The 14,734-nt window shown below is 35.5% G+C and overlaps 1 protein-coding gene across 5 annotated transcripts in view; it reads left to right on the top strand.

Annotated features, from left to right (window-relative positions):
• CREBRF (CREB3 regulatory factor) overlaps window positions 1–13,512 on the top strand; it is a 56,088-nt gene extending 42,576 nt beyond the window's left edge. For 4 of the 5 annotated variants that reach the window (XM_082726091.1, XM_082726092.1, XM_082726094.1 and 1 more), the window contains one exon: window positions 7,830–13,512. In XM_082726091.1, coding sequence (XP_082582217.1) covers window positions 7,830–7,945 — 116 coding nt within the window. In that variant the 3' untranslated portion in view covers window positions 7,946–13,512. The remainder of the gene's footprint in view (window positions 1–7,829) is intronic. The other variant, XM_082726095.1, reaches the window with a different exon arrangement.
• The last annotated feature ends 1,222 nt before the right edge of the window (window positions 13,513–14,734 follow it).

Raw genomic sequence — 14,734 nt, 5'->3', positions numbered from 1 at the left:
GGTGTTTTTGAAGGGCAATTCGGAATCATTAATAAAATTAGCAATGCATAAAGATTTTGACAAAACAGTTTAACGAATTGACAGCATTCATGTTTGAAGGCCAAAGGAGAAGATTTAAAGGAGAAATCAAGAACCCGGAAAGGATTGCTTAAGTGTTAGGAAAGGATAAACAGCTGAAATTTATGGGTATTTACTAAGATCCAGTACCTCTCTGTCAAGGTTGGTTAATTATCGACTTTCACAGCTCTGTGAAGGAGGTATTATAATTATTCTGATTTTACAAATGAGGAATTAGAAACACAGGTATTAAAGTAACTTGACATAAGTTATACAATCAATAAATGGCCGAACCAGGCATAGAAATAAGTTTTTTGAGTTCCAGTGTTCATACTGCCCCCACATGCCATCACTTAGGCCTGTCATCTAACACTCATCTGTGTCATATTTGACTTGAGTAGTTCACATGTGGCCTGCTAATCACTTCATCCTGTAGGCTTACTTGAGAATTTCTTTTTCTTGACATTCTTTGTAACATTTGACACTTTTGAGCATTTATTTTAATTATTGAAACATTTTCTTTATTGTAAGGTACCTTAGATCTGTATGCCTTGTTTCCTGTTTTTTTACCAAAAAAGACTAGGTTTCTCTGTGGTTCCAGCAATAGCCACTGGTCTAAAAATTAAAATTGTGTTTTAAAAATATAAAAAAGCTTGTTTATTGTAGTGGTTAAAATCAGAGTATTTGAAATCAGTTTGAGATTTAACTCTTGGCCCTGCCACTTACTACATTAGGACCCTAGGGAAATGACTTGACTTCCCTAACCTCATTTTCATCATCTGTAAAATATGAACAATGGTTGGATTAAATGGAAAGAGGTATATAAACACTTAGCACCCTGCTAAGCACATAAATTCTCAATACTCAGTTGTTACCATATTACATCTTAACCACTTGGATTTTTTTTTGAGTTCTGTTTCCACCTTGTTCCTGTAATCCATCACTCAAACTTTAGAAAATTAAGATTTTGTTCATGACAGAGCCAGTTAAGATCATGACCTGGGCCAAATGCAGAGGCTTAACCCACTGAGCAACCCAGGCACCCCTCAGTGATTATTTCTTATCAGTAGTTAATTCTCTTTTGCCAAGCTTTGGGAAATGACTTTATATATATAGTGACTAGGTAAGTTCATAGGATACTAAAATGAATTGAATGTGCAGCTATATTTACAGAATGACTTTTTCAAAAGTGGAGTTGTAAATACATACCAAAATAGAGTACATACAAAATGAAACAAAACTAAGGACAGTATATTTATACAAAAAATGAACAGTATGAAACATTAGAAGTCTCTTTTGAACAAAACTGTCTTTATATGGAGAATAATCATAGGCAAAGAGTAGTTCCTAAATATCAATACTTTCCTGAACAACCAGTTACTTTTTAGCTCTACGTAAATTATTAATTCAGTACCCAAATAGGAAGTCCTAGTGAATTTGCTTCACTTTTTCTTCAAATGAATTGAGGCTGTTTTAATATATTATGTATTCTTTCAGTGCATTTCTGTCTTTCATATACTTTAAAATCATTTTCAGTTCCTTTATTAGGTAGATGAAGGAACTCAACTGTACAAGTACAGATTATTTTTATGGAGCACCTGGGTGGCTCAGTGGATTAAGCATCTGCTTTCGGCTCAGGTCATGATCTCAGGGTCCTGGGATCGAGCCCTGCATCAGGCTCTCTGCTCAGCAGGGAGCCTGCTTCCCCCTCTCTCTCTGCCTGCCTCTCTGCCTACTTATGATCTCTCTCTGTCAAATGAATAAATAATCTTTTTTTAAAAGATTATTTTTATTTTTTTGTTTTTAAATGTAAAGACCTTGTATGTTGATAAGTTTGTATATTCTCCTTACATCTAAAAAGTCAGTTTTATCAGATTCAAAATCCTTGACTTATATTTTCTTTCCTTATTTTAAATGATTTTCTGTTTTTCTTTTGGCATAAAATGTTGCTATTAAAAAGTTAATAATCTACCCCCCACAAAAAAACCTAATAGTCACCTTACTTTTTTTCTTTATAACTCATTTGCTATTTTTGCCAATGTCAATAGGATTTTTTCTTTTTCTTTCATTCCCAGTAGTTTTAGTAAACTTTGTCTTGGGGTTGTTCATTTTAGTTGATGTTCTCATGTGTACACTGTGCTCTTTGAATAGGTAGTTCAAATCTTTTTAGTATTTGATCTGTTTCCTTGCTGGGTTTTGTTTTGTTTTTTTTAAGCTATGCGTGGACCCCACTGCAGGGCTTGAACTCACGACCCTGAGATCAAAACCTGAGCTGAGATCAAGAGTTGGGTGCTCAACTGACTGACCCACCCAGGCACCCCCCCCTGCTTTGTTTTTGTTGTTAATGTTGTTCAGGGACTTAGTATTTGTGGGTGGGATCTTCTTTGCCTATCTTTAGTATTTTCTGAGGTAAGTTCACTTTTGGTCAATTTTTTTATCTCTTAATTTCTTCAAAGTTCTTTCTCCTTTGTACCCCTCTTTCTCTTAAAAGCATTATTGTTGTGTTTATTTGCTGCTCTTATGTTTCTTTGTTTTTGTCTTTTTTTAATTATTTAAATTCAGTTTAACATGTACTGTATTATTAGTCTCAGGCATAGAATTTAGAGACACAACTGATGCATCAAGTGTCCTCCTTAATGCCCATCACCCACTTAGCCCATCCCCCACCTGCCTCCCCTCCAGCAACCCTCACTTTGTTTCCTAGAGCTCAGGGTCTCTTATGCTTTGCCTCCCTATCTTCATCTTATTTTTCTTTTTCCTTCCCCTATGTTTATCTGTTTTTTTTCTTAAATTCCACATATGAGTTGAAATCATATGGTATTTGTCTTTCTCTGACATTTTGCTTAGCATAATACTCTCAACTTCCATCCACATCATTACAAATGGCAAGAGTTCATTCTTTTTGATGGCTAAGTAATATTCCATTGTGTGTGGCATGTGTGTGTGTGTGTGTCCACACTACATCTTCTTTATTCATTCATTCTTTTAGTTCATTTTGAAACTCATTGAGTTCTTTCTGAAATAATAGTGGGTTGTAACCATTTGGGATAATAGTGGGATATGGGTGTGTATAGTCATATCTTTCAGGCACACTTGCATTGTAGGAGTCTTCTCCTTTATCTTACAATAACCTGTTCTTAAAGATTTTTTTTTTTATCCATTTGAAAGAGAACATGAGCAGGGGGTAGGAGCAGAGGGAGAGACTTCCTGCTGATCCAGGAACCCAATACGGGCTTGATCCCAGGACCATAAGATCATGACCTGAGCCAAAGGCAGATACTTAACTGACTGAGCCCTCCAGGCGCCCCACTTAAAATAACTTTTTATGGGATTTTTTATCTTAATACATGTAAAACTGTTTTTTCTAAACCTTGAAAAGAAAGTTTAGTTCACGACTGCTTTCCTAACTTCAGATTTTAGAGTCCTCTGTTTTCAGTTAATACAAAACTGTGTTTTGTATTCATTTATGAGATGGTCATTCAATCCAGCCTAAGAACGGGACACAGGAGAAGAACAGGAAGAAAGTTTACTGTAGAGAAACAAAGTGACCACATACCATAGGGAGCCAAATGGAGGGAACAGTAAGGGTAAGTGTTTAACAAAGCAGATAGGAAGGAGACAGAGAGAGCAAGTGGAAGAAAAACAAAGGAACCTGTGGGTGAGTGCCTTTGGAATTAGCAGTGATGTTCAAAAGCAGAAGGTGTGAGGGGATTTCGCTGGTACATGTGTATGTCCCTAGCCCACAGTCAGGTGGGGGCAAGAAGAGGAACCTGTGGCAGGGCAGGTGCACATGGCAGCTTGCTTTCTGAAATTTCTTGTTCTGCACTCCTTTCCCATTTTATCCTGGGCCATCTCTTTCTTTCATATTTGTTGTTCTGTCTCGCCTAATTTTGATTCTTACAGTCCTGCCTCCTATACTGCAAGGGAGTCCTGCTTGGTCAGTTTTTAGTTCACAGAGCTAAGACTGCTTTAGCCCCTCAGCGTCTTACTTTGGCTTCTTACACTCCCCTTTTACTCACTGTTCATTTGGACCAGTCTCTCACAATTTCAGCTGTTTTCTCATGTTGGTCTTCTGTGGGTTCCAGGGAGTAACCTGTTGGCTATGTTTGACTTCTTTTGTTCTCAGGTACATTAATCCCTTTGACTCATTCTACACCAATATTGGTAATGTTAATGCCATACAGGTCTTGTAGCTATTGGAAGTTTGTGTCCACCATTTTGAATTTTGGGGTTTGTGGAGGTATGTTTTCACTCGATAATGTTTTCCATGGGTTGATGGTTTCTGTTTAATCTCTCTTTTTAAAATTTATTTGATAGAGATCACAGGTAGGCAGAGAGGTAGGCAGAGAGAGGGAAGCAGGCTCCCCACTGAGCAGACAGCCTGATGCGGAGCTCAATCCCAGGACCCTGAGATCATGACCTGAGCCGAAGGCAGAAGCTTAACCCACTGAACCACCCAGGCACCCCTTAATCTGTTTTTATATGGGGCATTGGGGAGATTAAAAAATCTGTGCTGCCGTACAGCAGTCTTTCCAGAACTTCCCTCTGGAGCACTTTACATAAATTGGAGTTTCTTTTTCTTAAAGATTTGGTAGAACACTCTTTGAAACTACCTGGTCCAGTGTGTTTTTATAATTAACTCTTTGAAAACTTTCTCTGTGTCCTCTATGATAATTACAAGCTCTTCTGAAGTCTGTTTGATTAGTTTGTATATTTTAAGAAAATTATTCACTTCCTCCATGACCTCAAATTTATTAAACTTATCTTTTTTAATAGCCTCTGTATCAGTGGCTAGTGCTTCATTTTCATTACTTACTTTATGTCTACTGTTTGTCTTCACTTCTTGAATTGGTTAATTATAGGTCGTTCTACTTTCCCTCCAAAGAACCTGCTCTTGAATTCATCAGTTCTTCTGATTTCTTCAGTAGATGCTTCATTCACTTCTTTTTTATTCTTTGTTGTTCATTGATAATAATAAAAACCTTGGAAATTTCTCCTTAGAGCTGCCTTAGCTATTTGTCATAAATTCTGATATGTCATATTTGTTTTCTAAATAATTTGGAATTTTAAGTTTGATTTATTCTGTGGCCCAAGAATTGAGAGAGATTTAAAATTTTCCAGATGGTAGACATTATCATTTTCTAGTTTTGTTATTAACTTCTCTTTTTTTTTGTGATTCAGATTTTTTTAGCTACCTAACATGGTTACATTTATTTACATTTGTTATATTTATTACAACCTAATTAACCATTCTGTGGACATTTGAAAAGTATATATATTTTCTGTTTTATGTTAAGACTCCATTATATGTTGATTAGGCAATCTTAGTTATGTCTTTTTTTCCTTTTAATTTTTATAGAAGGTATCCATTTACTCTATGTAAAACTGAGAAAGGTCCTTGCTAATGTGTTTCAATTTTTTCTCATATTTTCTGTGGTTTTATTTGAATGATGGAGTGCTTGAATAGGATTCCTTACTGCTAGGTCTTCATTACGGATTATATCTGTCATCATGAAGCATACTTCCTTGGTCTTGTTTATAACTTTTCTCTGAATTCAGTTCTGATACTGCAATCACGAATCCAGATTTCTTATTATTTATATTTCCTTAGTATACCTTTGCCTACCCTTTAATTTTCAGTCTTTCTGAATCACTTTATACTAGATACATCTCTTTTAAAAACATTCAAGTTGGGGCACCTGGGTGGCTCAGTGGGTTAAAGCCTCTGCCTTCGGCTCAGGTCATGATCCCAGGGTCCTGGGATAGAGCCCTGCATGGGGCTCTCTGCTCAGCAGGGAGCCTGCTTCCTCCTCTCTCTCTGCCTGCCTCTATGCCTGCTTGGGATCTCTGTCTGTCAAATAAATAAAATCTTAAAAAAAAAAAAAAAAAAAACCACTGAAAGGTCCAGCTCTAACATACAAAATCTTGGGTGGTTTCTTTAATGGTAAACTATGAAATCATTCCAAATGTTAGAGAAGAACATTCAATGCCTGGAGAAATGTTTATAAGTTATTAAGTGAAATGTTTCAGAACACTAGACGGAAAAGTCCCTATTTATTTAAAATATATAAATAAATAAATAAATAAAATTCAAGTTAAAATTTAATTTTGATAAGTATAGCATAAAATTCACTTCTGGATTTTTATACATAGCATAAAGTTGGATTTTATTTGTTAGATTGGGAGTTTTTCTTCAATAGGTGAGTTTAGGTCATTTTTTAATTATTAATTAAATTAGTATGTTTGATTTTAGTGTTGTCATCAAAAGATGTTAGGCTTTGTTGGTACGGCTTTTCCTTTTTATGTTATTCATTGTATGATCCAGTATTATAGTTGCAGTTTTTATGTGTTCTCTGGTAATTTTTAAGCTCTTCATTTTTGACCTGTGAGTTGAAGTTTTAACTAAAACATAACATATATATTTAATATTTTTCCCTTTTCATTTAAGACTTTAATCCTATAAGAAAAGTAGAAATGGTTTATGAACCTCTGCTTATCATTCAGCTAGATTCACCGGACATTTGTTTTATTTTTGTCTGTATCTACCTGTTTTTATTCCTAAGTATTTGAAGGTAACTTCTGAACAAATTTGTCATCCCTAACTAGTTCAGCATGTGTTTCTCAAGAACAAGGACATTTTCTTACTTGGGAACAATACCAGTATCACACCCAAGTACTTCAACACTATTATAATGTCTGTGTGGATTCCATATTTAAACTTCCCCAGTTGTCTCAATAATGTCCTTTATAGTCTTTTTGTTTGTTTGTTAAGGATCATGCATTACGTTTATTTATATCTTTTTGCCTTCTTTAATCTAAATCAGTCTACGAGCCCTTTTTTTTTTCCATGAAAAATTCGGGTAGTTGGTCTTGTAAAATGTCCCAACATCTGGGGTTGTCTGTTTCCTCCTAACTAAATGAAGTTAAATTTTCTTGGCAAGAATCATCATAGGTGATTATCATTTTCATTCCGTCACTCAGGAGGTACATACTATCAAGTTTGCCTCATTATTAGTCATGCTGCATTTAATCACATGGTGCAGGGAGCATCAGTACTTTGTTTCTTACAGTATCTTTTGACTTCTTCCTATGAGCAATGACGAGACATTTTTCTGTTTCCCTCTCATTTTAATCATTTATGTTCTCATTATCTTTGAAATATGCTTATACCTTTGTTATTTGACTTACTGATCTGAAGTATCTTTTGACCTTAGCTGTCGAAGATAAGGAAGATGAAAAATTCAAATTACACTATTTCCCACCTTCTCCCCCCTCTTCTCTTCCGCCTTTGTTTATTCATTCACTTTTCTTTAAAATGAAGAAAAGGAAACCTATAAAACGTACATCAAGTCAGTGTTTTCAGTTGTGTGAATAAAGCCCACCCATGGGATGCACTGAGGCTGGAGCAGTCGGAAGAGACTGGCTTACAGAACGGGGCGGACGTGGTCAGTTGGGGAATGATGCTTGTTGACAGCTCTGGGGTTTGGGTTTGGACTATTGTTTGAACTGTTGCTGCTTGTTATCTACCATGTTTTAAAATGTTGATTAACCATTCTTCATTCCTGGCTTGACCTTTCTAATCTAAAAATTGCAAGCTCTAATCTGGTGAGTAGAATTAATTCTGGGTTGCAGTAGCGAGCTGCTGAGTACTTGGCTGGGACCAGTATCAAGCTGGGGGCCACCCCTGACCCTCAGATCTGCCTACTTCTCACCTTCCTTTCATGCCCTCTCCATTTCTGTGCCTAAGTGTGCTGCCTTTCTTTTTTCCTCAGGTCTCCCAGTTGCTGGGCAAACCTCCGAATTTGTTAACCAAGTGTTAGAGAAGACTGCAGAAGGCAATCCCACTGGAGGCCTTGTAGGACTAAGGATACCAACATCAAAAGTGTAATCAGCCTCATTGGACCACTGGTCAGAAATGTCTGTGTTTGTCACGTTATTCATTGTAAATTTTCATTCTGTTTTGCATGTCAGTTTAGCATTATGTAAACATTTATGATTAGGTTACATTGTTTTAAGAACTAAGTAGCATAAGTGAAGCATGATCCAAAATACTTGATTATTGCATTTTCAGAGCATAAACCATGGTTAAAACTGCTACTGTCATCAGAATCGAAACTCAGACATTTAAGTAAATGTTTAGATACAGATTGCAAAAATCTGTTAAAGTAAAACGTTTGGGAGGAGTTAAGACATTAGTAAAAGCCAAATATTGTGGCAGGTTTATGCTCTGAACCACACAAAAAAATTGGGGAAGCATTTTTTTAAACAGTCGGTTTAGATTGTTTTTAGAATTATTCCTTTTGTTCTAATTTTCCACAAACATTAATCTCACTTGTACATGGCACAACTCAGCACTCACGCCCATGTGCCATATTAGAAGTTCATTTTCTGAGCTCAATATGGTATATATAAATATATATAAATATATATATATATAATGTCTGTGCAAGTAAGAAAAAAAGCATATTCTTTGTGCCTTGTATTTTGGGGAAACTATAAAACTGGTAATATTTTGTATGATGAAAACCCTAATGAGGAAACACAAGATATATAGATGGAAAAATTATGGGGTTTAAATGTTTTTTTTTGTTCCAACTCTTTTTCAAATTTTTTGAATGTATATAGGACTATGTTGAAATGTAGATATATGCCACAGAGTCTGTGTATTGTATAAAAAACAAAACAAAAAACAAACAAAAAAAAGATGGCTCTAGAAAACTCATATTTCGGTACTTGACCGGAAGAAGACAAATACTTGCACATTATTGCGATTGTTTTATTTTTTGTACCAAAGACAAATGCAACTGATATGGCAAACTGCCAGTCTAAGTAAAGTTTTGCACAGCTTACATGATACTGTATGAATGTATGAAAAAAAGGAGAAAAAAAAAAAGAAAAATGAAAAGGTCAGGGTTAGGGATCTTACTGAACTGTGAATTTTATTTCTGTTTGGGTCCAATTATCTACAGAAGGAGCATCCACACACACAAATATTATTTTGCTGTTCCTGTAGTTCGCTTCCATAGTAGATAAGTTGGTGGCCATTTAGATGTCTGTAAGTCTTTTTATTTCTGCACTTAATTGTAGGAAATTTTAATATATTTCATTTTAGTAAGCTATTGGTAAAATAGTTTTTGACCTTGAAAATTAAAAAACTTATTTAGCTTATTGTAGTATACTTCCACCAAACAACCAAAATACAGATTATTTTTATTGTATTATGTATATATATATATGTAAAGAAAGAAAAAAGCTAAAAATATCTAATTCTTTAGTTGCCACTTTTCCAATTGATGTATTATTGTGCATGTAATATTTTCAAAGATCAACACAAGCTTAAAACAAAAACAAAAACGATTTATAGATTTTTATATTTTTGTACAGGTATTTTCAAACTAGCTTCTTCAAACTTACATGTGACTTATTCTTCTTCTATAGTTTCTAGAACTGAGAAATATTAACACATTTAGTTTTTAGGTGCTCTTTTTTGCTCACATAAAACAGCTTCATTAGTCAGTGTTTTAACTGTGTTAAAGCTTTACCTCTGATGAGAAATTTCTTGTGTCAAGGCAGCATTATAAACCTTCCCCACAGATCTTCCCATTCTGTCTCTCTTACTGTTTGATCCTCAAATCTTGTGTTTTGAACTCTGAAAACTGGTGGCTTAAAAACTATACTTTAAAAAAGATCCTACCTAGCCAGAAAAAAAATACCAAAAATTTCAGACCTAGCTGCTGGGAAATTACCTGTTTCTCCAACTGTTTCTCCATTACCCCCTGGAGAATTTATTCTTTAATTATATTTTGTCTTTATAGTGTGTTTCCTTTTCTTCTACTTTATCCTTTCTCCCCCCACTCCCCTACTTGTAAGCCGTAGCATATGAAGCTATAGCTTATAGTTTGATTCTAAAACACAGTAACAACTGAACAATGTTGCTTATATGCTTCTTTGCCATCATGAAAAGGAAACTTCTAGAAGGATTGTCTTAACACCTTAGCTGAACTGTGATGCACAAGATTTTCCTGTGTGCTTGGTGGAAATGTACCTGGTTAGTGCATTCATGCTGAACAGATGATAAGCTCAGAGCTAATGGTTTAAAAGAATGTAAGCTCATTGTTTAAAGTTTTTCCTTTTTAGATGGGAGAAGGCAAAGCATAGGCTTATAAATTGGAAGTATATGAAGTTTTGACAGAGTGTGTTTAGTAAATTGAGACATGTTCCAAAATGTGGCAGTTTTGCAATCAGGTGAAAATCACTTCATGATAGAGATTCAGCTGATGAGGTTTATAAAATTGCCCCTTTCTAGCTGCTCTGTTAGGAATTCTGGTTTTTGATACTTTTTTCCTGTCTGCAAACCAGAATTTGATTTTTTGGTCTTGCATTTCAAAAAAAAAAAAAAAAAAGACTTTGAATCTGTTTAGTAGATTCCATATCCTTGCATTTCAGTGTTTTATATGTACTACTTAAGTTAAATAGTTAAAAGCTTTTAAATAGTTGAGCTTTTTAATGTTGACACTTTATTTTGTACCTATTTATATATGTATGTATATCTTAGAAAAGCACTTTGTTAAAAAAAATTGCATTTTATATGATTCCTGCCATTTGCTGCTAAATCTGGGCTGGTCAGAATGCTGCAGCGATACTTGATCTAAATAAAAACCTGGCAGTAAAATGTAGAGTGAAAGTTAAATCCTCTTGCTGTTTTAACTTTATCATAAAGATGACATAGGCAAGCTGTGCAGCTTTACATTTTAACCAGGGGACTCTGTGGCATTTAAAACCGTCTAGAAATGGTTGTACTTTAATGCCAGTAATAATCTGCTTCCTCTATTGTCATTAAAATATATACGTTTAGTGTATCACACAAACAAATCTTATAAGGGTAACGTAAAAACCCCAACAATTGTACATGTTCTGTTTTTGAAAATTGTGGCATGTATTTTTGGGTGAAGATCATTAGAGAAGAGCTCTCTAAAGGTTTTCTGTGTTCATACATGGTATACAGATAGCTCATAATGAAGTCCAGAATCTTACTTTAAGTGAAGGCATTGTGAATTCACCTCAAATAAACCCATTGTTCCAAAAGCAATTATAAACTTTGACTCTAGTACTACTATGATTGAAAAAAAATACAAAAAACGTTCTTCCTCATTTCAGATACACTGGATTCTTTATAGAGTTTGTCTCCATATGAAAGCATGCTGTCCAGTTGTTCTTGTTAAGACCTTGTCTGAGTTTTGAATTGGGTGCCACACTTTTTCAGTCAATATGATTGCTTGTTCTACTGTACCATGTATGATTCTTGTCCTTTCCTATATCCTTCATGACAGATTATGATGTGGCTTTATATTGTGCCTTACTTGTACATTTAAACTTAACGTCTTCATTCCCTTCCACTTCCTATACCGTTCACTTTGACCTTTTTGGTAAGAGAATCAGAGCAATTATAAAAACATCATGAAGGATTTCAGATGGGTATGGTTTCCAATTCCCTCTCTTTATAGTTATTTTATATTTGTATGAAAGACCAGTTTTGAATGGTCTTTAAACCAGAGAGGGAAAGACTAGCAGTCATTTCACTACATCCCTTGTTTCTGACTTTCATGAATTTGTCCGACATCTTCTTTCTGATGCTTGACTTGATTTGCTTCTTAGCAATAGTCTGCATTTAAAGAAAGGTGTGTTCAGTCCATCAGCTTGAAATTGACTATTTCATCTTTCCAGAATTTTTTAGGAGAAGAATACCCGTTTTGTTTGTTTTATAAAACAGATGACAAGTCTCTTTAAAAGAAACAGAAGTACAGTACTTTTGAAATACAATGCTGTTAGTTTGGATTTCTTTTTATATATATAATATTCATACAATTATCTGATGTTTGCCTTCATTAATAAAGCTGTTAGTTTATTCACCAAAATGTCAAGAATGGATGTGCTTTTCTTTATTCCATACATTTAAAAATATTTTAGCTGCTAAGATTTAGTTAACTTTCTAAGAAACAAATTCAAGTTGCCTTCAGCAGGAATTAACAAAAGCTTATGTTCCCTTTCTTTATATAGTCTTCCTACAATTCTGTTCAAGTATTTTCTAATTAATTATGTAAGAGAATGTTAGCATCTCTCCAAATCTTTGAAACTTGAATTTTGAGAATGCATTGAATTATGCTTTCAGTGTTAAAGTAAAAGGTTTCAATTATCCTTCTAGTGAAGTCTATTGTGGAATACCATTTCCCATGGAACTGAGGCCATTTCCACAACTTTGCACAGAACTGCAGTCTTGTTCTTCCCTTGGATCATGACAAGTCTCACACAGTGCCGTAATACTTGTGGATTCTTTTGTAATCTTTGTAATCTTAATAAGGGCATTATGAGAAGATGACTCCATGTTTTTTTAATATTTCAAACACATTGGGATGTAACAATGAATGTCAACTGTAGGAATGGTTGTTTCGTTTTAAGGAATAAGTATGTTGGGGAAAGATGATGAAAATGTACTACTGACAGTTTTACACTTCCATAGGCAAGTGGGATTATGTGTTGAAGCATAATCCTCGTGCTTAGTAAACTGACCGAAAATTGTAGAAATTACACCTAGGAACTGAATTATGCCAAATTGCCATTTTTCTTTAGAAAAGAGAGGTTAGGATGTAGTAGTGAGGGAGTAGAACCTTAAAACTACTTCCAAATAATATTCTGGAATTGAAGACTTGGTGACTAGTGAAGAACATCAGAGTTGGGTATTTCAGTGTGCCAAGTGTGGGTGAACTAGATTTGCCTCTTTCATAACAATGTAAACACAATGGTGTAGTTAATTAAATTCTGGGCGGATAAGAGCGGGACTGATTACTGTGTCTTGCCCTTTGCCCTGTGTTTTTTTCGGAACCAAATAACAGAAATGTGTATGTGTGTACTGTATCTGCCTTTCCACCACATTTTTATGACACTGTATTCCACTGCCTGCTTTTTTTTTTTCTTTTTACCTTCTTTCCCTAGGATTTGTCCTATAACTTAGCATTTGTGATTAACAATGATACTAGGGCTGACCGCACATAAGAAGTCACAAGAGAAGAGCGGAAGGGCAAGAATTCAGAGCATTTGTTCATACAATGTGGCAACCTCTTTTGCATAGTGGCGTAGGATCCTGTTTGTAATGCTATCATAAATATTCTGTAGTTTTGTTTCCCCATTCCCCAACTGGAGCTATGAAACTTTTTATTGGATTCAGTCTTGTCTTTTGTCTAGAAAGAATTTTATCTTGTTGACGCATGAGCTGTTTAAAAATTATTCTATTAAATGTTGGTTAATAGTTGTGCAGTTTTTCTTTTCAGAAGAAAAGGCAATTCAAATGTTGCCTTTGTTTTCTGTCACCTTCCAACCCCTCAGCACTTCTAGTCAGATACAGATTCATCAGTGTATGCAACATCCTTTGTAATTTAAAATAAAAAAAGATGAAAAGGTTTTGAATTGTTTGCCTCGTGTTTTCGCCCTTTCTCTGTTGCTTTTCTGTCGCTTACCAAGGTAACCATCTGCTTTTCTGCAAGATAATCACTGCAAAGAAGTTCCAGACTAAAGACAGCCATGAGCTGTGGCTTGTGGTGCCCCTCTCCTGGTGTAAGGCATAAAGAACTAACATTCTGGATACTTTGGGCTGATTTTTCAGTACTCTAGTGAAATGTAGCTATTATGGAGAATTACTTATTGATGAAAACATTTGCATTCTTCATAGTTTGGAGCACAGTTTAGTTTACACATATTTTTTCCTCTTTGATTCTTTGGGTAAGCAAGGGAGATAAACTGTTTTGCGTCTCTCCTCATTTGTATGTGTTTAATAATTCATAGTAAGTCTCTGAGATAGGCTGGGCATATACACAGTCTTTTTTTTTTTTTTCTTCAAGATTTTATTTATTTATTCGAGAGAGGGAGCACAAGCAGGGGAAGAGGCAGAGGGAGAAGCAGTCTCCCCCACTGAGCAGGGAGCCCGCGATCCTGGGATCATGACCTGAGCTGAAGGCAGATGGTTAACCAACTGAGCCACACAGGTATCTCCGTATACATAAAGTCTTATGTTAGGGGACCTGAGAGGACACCACTGAACAGTGTGTTCCTTCAAATGCTAAACATTTGTTTAGCATATACTCTGCCAAGACGTGTGCTAGGCACTGGACTATAAGATTAGAGAGAGATCCAGGAGCTCCGAGTTTGCTGAGGGGAGACAGCATGTGAATAAGACAAGAGCTGTTACACATGCAGAGGGTTCTGGGTACATTATTGCCAAGATACTTACAAGGACACAGGAACCACATCCGGTAGGGTACACTGGTAAAGAATTGACAGACTTGTGTGCATGACATCCCAGGATTCTTGAAGTTCTTTTTGCTTCATTCAAGTGACATTGGGGCTGTCAGAAAGCAAAGTGGAGATCACCTCTCATGGACTTGACCTCCGTCAAGACCACTCCTCACAGGAGTCTCTGTCATGGTCTGGGAACTTTTAAGGAGCTGAGTGAGCTGGGTCAGTATAGTCCTTAGGAAACAACATTTTGTGGGTAGCACCCAGTTCAATGGGTCATTCACTTGCCCCTCCTTTCAGAACAAGAAGAGCCCTTTAGCCAGAAAGACAAAGTTGGGAAATGTTTTAATATCCCAGCTGAAAGATTTATAATAAGGAAGGGGTGTTAGGA

This window comes from Mustela nivalis (assembly GCF_964662115.1).
Source record: "Mustela nivalis genome assembly, chromosome: 3".
Taxonomy (NCBI): Eukaryota; Metazoa; Chordata; class Mammalia; order Carnivora; family Mustelidae; genus Mustela; species Mustela nivalis.
This window is presented reverse-complemented; position numbering and strand designations above follow the sequence as displayed.